The sequence below is a fragment of the Neophocaena asiaeorientalis genome, unplaced genomic scaffold, assembly GCF_003031525.2.
Source record: "Neophocaena asiaeorientalis asiaeorientalis breed wild unplaced genomic scaffold, Neophocaena_asiaeorientalis_V1.1 scaffold607, whole genome shotgun sequence".
NCBI classification, from domain to species: domain Eukaryota; kingdom Metazoa; phylum Chordata; class Mammalia; order Artiodactyla; family Phocoenidae; genus Neophocaena; species Neophocaena asiaeorientalis.
In genome coordinates this window covers 1,049,083-1,054,798 of record NW_020173405.1, presented here as the reverse complement: position 1 = coordinate 1,054,798, position 5,716 = coordinate 1,049,083, and the positions used below count along the sequence as shown (strand labels likewise).

Here is a 5,716-nt window from a genome sequence, read left to right as displayed (position 1 = left end):
GCCCTGGACTGGTCAGCCTTGTTGACAAACGCTGAGCCCTCCAGGCTCCGAGGATGCTGGCACCCTTGTTAAGAGCAAAGGTGCTCCTAACACCTTTGCTCTACAGAAACTGAGAACTGAGGGTGGGCAGTGCCTGCTGAGAGGTGCACACGGCTGGGCTCCTGCCTGGGCCGGGCTGGGGTGAGAGGTGGGGGGGTCCTTTTCTCCCCGCTGCGTTTCTAAATTGGGGAGAGGCCCTCAATTCTCAGAACCTCTTCGACACAGATGGACGCACGGTGGGGTGGCGTTTAGAGCTCAGCTTCCCCGTTGGGGGGTGGGGGGGGAATACCGGGGTACCAGGCTCTGATATGCCACAACCAGCCTAGGCCCCCGGACAAAGGATCCTCAGCCCACCCCACTGCTTGAAGGGTTAGGCAGGTTCCTGTCCCCTGGGCCCCCAGCGGCTCTCCCTGCCCCTCTTTGCCCCATAGAGATGGGCCTCCCTTCTCCGACTGTCCCTCGTGGGCCTGATTGCACCCCCCCACACCCCCTAATCTCCCCTCCCCACGGCATTCAGGGGAAGACAGAGAAGGAGCCCAGGGTGGAGGCTGCTGGAGCCAGGCCAGCGCCCATTAAGAAGCTTGTCCAGGAGAATGTTCGAGGCCCCGGGGGACCCAGAGGGCTGGGGGCTTGATGAGGCAGAGGGAGAGAGGAAGGGCCAGGCCTGTCGGGCAGGGCCCACCAGCATCCTGCGTCCTCTCCTCTCTCCCTGGCAGATGAAGATGACACCAATTCCTATGAGAACGTGCTCATCTGTGGGCCAAAGAAAACCGAATCAGGTGAGGCTGCCCTCCCCGGAGCAGGGCAGGGAGGCAGGCCTCCTAGGCCAGGCCCGCCTGCCCCGCTGAGCTCTGAAGTCCCCGCTGCACGGTTCACCAATATCAGACCCTGTGTCCCGGGAGGAGTCCCCATCAGTCCTGGACTCTCCCTCCCTCCCTTGAGGGGCCTGCCCAGCACGAGGACACAGGCTGCCCCTCTGGAGGGGTGGATGTGGCACCTCTCCGGCCTAAGGACTGGCCATGGTGGCTGCCCCTCTGCCAGCCCCTCTCCCGGTGTTCTCCCTACAGGGGACGAGGAGTCTGAGGGTTATCAGAACTCAGCATCCATCCGGCAGTGGCGGGAGTCCAGGAGAGTCGTGGGTATGCGGCCGGAGCCCCAGTGCTTCCAAATGGTCACCTTCAGCAGGCTCAGAGGGGCCAGGCCTGGGACAGACAGTCGAGGGGAGGGGGAGAGAGGGGAGCTTAGGGGATCTGGCCTGGGAGGGCAAGGCCGGGTGGGCTCCCCTACGGCCAGTCCAGCTGATTCCACAGCGAAGCTTCTGGCACATCAGTGGCTGCAGAGGCTCGAACTGTGCCAGGACAACACCATGGCTTCCTGAGGTTGGGTCCTCCTGGCCGGCTACCCATGCAGCTGCACGCACGGCATCGCACTCGCCCTGTTCCCGGCAAGACACACCTCTGGCAAATCCCAGAGAGGACGGGACAGACACACCATCCAGTGGAGCCTTTCCTGCGGGCGGTGCGGTGGCGGGAACAGGGCTGGGCACGTGCGTGTGAACTCTCTGACCATCTGCCCGCGGGTTGCAGAGCCGGTCCCGAGGGAAGCACCTCCCTACCCGGTAGGAAGCCCAGACGAGGACGACGGGGAGCCCGATTACGTGAATGGGGACGTGGCAGCCATCAAAGCCTAGAGAAGCCCTGGAGGAAGGTACGGTCCAGGGGGGGGGTGCTGCACAGGCCTAAGGGGCTGCACTCCAAGGGAGAAGCAGAGAGCTGGGGCTGGAGGAGCCACAGCAGGGACCGTGGGGCAGCACCCATGGATGCTGAAACAGGGTGGCTCCTCAGGGCACTGGGATGCCGCCCTGGGTGCTGAGCCTCCCGAGCAGTCCCTGCCCACCCCCCGCTCCTGTGGCTGGTGTGGGGAGGTGACAGATCCACGGCAGACACCAAGTCTCAGGCCCAGGGGGTGTCAGGTAGGGCAGGCTGGTGAGTCATGGGGTGAGAAGGTGGGCTCTGGGTGGGCCTCTGCAACCTTGGGCGAGAGACTTAACCTCCCTCGACCCATTTCCTCGCTTGCAACCTGGAGCTATTGGGACCTGTGTCTTAGACAACACGCACAAGGCACTGCACGGAAAGCAGGACCAGCTGGACTGAGGGATGGGGCGGGATCGGGAGGAAATGGTGCCGAGCGCTCACACACACCATCTCTGGGCGCCCCCAAGGCTCAGAGTGGACAAGCCACCTGCCCGAGGTCCCACTTAGAGTGAGTGGAGGAGGGAACGGTCCCCCAGGTGCTCAGATGTCGGAGCCCAGGCCCTGCCTCACGGGGAGCAGGTCCTGATCTGGGGGACACGGGCAGTCCTCTCAGCGGGCGGCCGGTCTGGGCCGTTTGAGAACGAGCGGCAGGATCGGGGGCAGCAGTTTAAGCCCAGCGGGCAGAGCCCAGGGTTTATTCATTCACCCAGTAGCTAGAGGGCCCCTGCCAGGGCAAGTCCTGCCTTAGGGGCTGGGGACACAGTGATGAACAGAAGACACACAATCCCTGTCCACTTAGAACTTCCGTTCCGGTGGGAGAGAGAGAACATAACCGGCTGGAAGAGGAGAGGAGAGAAATGCAGCGCGTTAGGACTGCAGGCGTGGGAAGGGGCAGGGAGCAACATGGGGTGGGGAGAGGCGGTGCCGTGATTCAAGCCGGGAGACGGCGCAGCCTTTCTGAGCTCCGCTCCTCGCCCCTCTGGGGACAGGAAGGACACCCAGGCAGAGGGACTGGCAAAGACCCCCGGCAGGAATCTGCGTCTGATAATGTGTGTGGGCAGACAGAGTGATGGGGGAGCGTCGGCAGAGGTGGAGGGCGGCGGCGGGAGGCGTGCAGGGCCAGCACCTGGGTTTTCCTGAGATGGGGCAGGCGAAGGTCTGGAACAGAAGAGTGACTTGTTTCTAAAGGATCGCTGGCCTCCGTGTAGAGACATGAATACAGGGGACGCGGTGGAGGCAGGGAGACGACCGGTGGCCTCAGGCAGGAATCCAGCGAGTGTTTGTGGAGCGATGGGGCTCACTGATGCGCGGCGTGTCGGCTGCCCGGTAGAGCGAGGACTCGAGGAGGCCTGCAGGTGTTTGCCTGAGTAATGAGAGGGCATCGCTGCCAGCAACTGAGATCAGGGAGGCTACAGGCGGGGCGGGTTTTGTGGGCAAGGCCGGTTTATTTCTGGGCCTGTTAAGTTGGAGATGCCGTGCAGGAGGAGGTATGAAATGGGCAGTTACAGATCTGCGCCTGGATTCAGGGACAGGCAGGAGTGGAGAGGCTGTGCAGGTTCTTCAGACAAAAGAAACTAAGAGCATGTTGTATGCTGACAAACGATACAGGAGGTTCGAGTCTGGGTCGGCTACAGCTGGCTGGAATTTACACCCGGGACCCCGCACACAGAAGGGACTGAACCCCACGGGCTGGGGCCCAAAGCAGCCCGACAAGACGGCAGAGGCCCAATCCCTATATTCTAGAAGGTGGAAGGGCCGCCAGGCAAGGGGGGAGGCGGAGTGGAGTTAGGGCCCGGTACCCCTGTCAGGTCCCTTCTGGGTTCGAGGGGAGAGGACGCAGCTTAATGGTACTGGTCCCAGGACACGTGCGGGGGGAAAGCCGCCAGCTGCTGTGCAGAGGGTGTTCCTGCACCCAAGGCACGTCAGAATAACTCGGGCCTCGGGCCAGAACCGAGCAGTCAGGATTTCAAACAAAAAACAGACGCTCCTGGAATAAGAAACACGCTAAAGGCCGCTTGACGGCGGGTTCTCTGCTCACTGGACTCTGACCAACGTGCATCCTCCCCGACCCGTACCGGCTGCTCCGGGGCTGAGGGGACAAAGCGTCAGGCCAGGCAAACGTTTCCCTCTTTAACAAATACTTTTCCTTTTCATTGAAGGAGCCAGGGAACCATATATTGTCTCCCCAGGGTCCCTTCTCCAGAGCTGCTCAACTTCTAGACCCCCTACGGCTACTCCTGGGAGGGGTACCAATGCACCCTGAGGACCAGCCAGCCGGCCACGGGGTACCCAGCCCGGGAAAGGACAGTTACGCATGGAGCCGCCCTCTGACCGGCTCCCACGGGCAAGGCAGGAGCCTGGGGCCGAGGGCAGCTCCCGCCGTGGTCGGATGCCCAGGACTCAGGGCAGTCGCGTCCCCTTAACCGCATTTAAAACATCATACTACGTGGGTGTTCGTGTCCTTTTTTGCTTTGGATTTTGATCCCAAATTGCTTACTAATGTTGGTTGCTGGGATTCTTGTGCGTGATGGATAAGCTTGTACAGTTAATGTATGTAGGTGGAGTTGTATTTAATATTCTGCGTTTCGGAGTAGAGGCTGTGTCCATCTTGTCTCCTGTAAGCACTACACGTACTTAACTTCAGCAGAGTTACGGGGAGCCTTGGCGCTCCTTTCTTTGGCCCTCCGTTGACCAATCAGAGATGAGGCCACGGCCACCTTCATGACCCTTCAGCAGGAGTGTCTGCTGTGGACAGAGCACGTCGCGGTTCTGGGGAGGGGGCAGGTGCAGTGCAGTGGGCTGAAGCCTCCGCTGATTGAGCAGAAACAGGACCGTCTCGTGGGAAGGATGGGGTCCAAGGGACCTTCTGAGTCAGAGAAGCCAGAGTCAGGGAAACAAAATGCCTCCTCCAACCGAAACATCTCAGGAAACCGTTCCAGTTCAAGGGCAGTGATTCTCCCGTCTGCTTTCCCTGCTTCACGTAGAACCTTCTAAGGCAATGAAAGTCAGCCTTCTTGTTTCAAAGAAAGGGACCCTGAGGCCTAGAGAGAGAGAAGGCTGGGGACAAGAACTTGGTCCCTGAGTCCAACCCGCTTTCCAGATGCTGCACCGATTCTGTGAGACGATGTTAATGCTGCAAGTTAGGAAATTAGAAGAAAAACCATCTAGAACACGGCTGTTGGCCACTTGTCTCTTCACACCCCGCAGTCCTGGCCTCACGACGTGGAGAGGACAGCTTAGGCCTGAGCACAGGTGTGGTGGGGCTGCAGTGAGGCTCCAGCGGGAGGGGGTCCTGCCCCGCTGTCGCTGAGTGTGGGAAGCTGGGGTCTCACTTTGCACAATGGGCACAAGCATCCCATCGCCTCGTAAGGACCCCAAAAGGCTCCAGACAAAAACTAAGATGGAGAAGGTAGGGAATTCCCCTGGTGGTCCAGGGGTTAGGACTCGGTGCGTTCACTGCAGGGGCCCGGGTTAGATCCCTGGTTGGGGAACTAAGATCCCGCAAGCCGTGCGCCAAAAAACAAAACAAACAAACAAAAAAAAATTGAGAAGGTATGCCGAAGTATTTTTGTGAAACTTCACCCTGCAGTTTCTGAGGACCCTAATTTTTTTCCCCCCCTCTTAATCAAAACCCTAACCGCAAAGAACCAGTGACCTTGGAGCCTTTCCTGCATCCGTTCAACCACGTGGTCTGGACACGTGTCTAACCCTGCCTGGGATTTGCTCCAGAACAATCTGGGAGTGGGGTAGGACGCTGGTGCTGGTGTAGGGCACAGAGGAAACAAGACAGGCCACGTGTTGGTAAGACTGCTAAGATGGATGATGAGTTTGTGGAAGTTCACCGTATCATTCTCTGCTTTACGTACAACTGACCTTTTTCATAATTTTTAAACATGGAAAAAAAATAACACCTTGCCAAAAAA

At 59.6% G+C, this 5,716-nt stretch overlaps 1 protein-coding gene across 3 annotated transcripts in view; it reads left to right on the top strand.

Annotated features, from left to right (window-relative positions):
* Nucleotides 1-4,242, top strand: part of LAT2 (linker for activation of T cells family member 2) — a 15,621-nt gene extending 11,379 nt beyond the window's left edge. Inside the window, exons 10-13 of one of the 3 annotated variants that reach the window (XM_024747212.1) lie at nt 756-818; nt 1,107-1,178; nt 1,626-1,746; nt 3,983-4,242. In XM_024747212.1, coding sequence (XP_024602980.1) covers nt 756-818; nt 1,107-1,178; nt 1,626-1,729 — 239 coding nt within the window. In that variant the 3' untranslated portion in view covers nt 1,730-1,746; nt 3,983-4,242. The other 2 variants (XM_024747211.1, XM_024747213.1) reach the window with 2 other exon arrangements.
* The last annotated feature ends 1,474 nt before the right edge of the window (nt 4,243-5,716 follow it).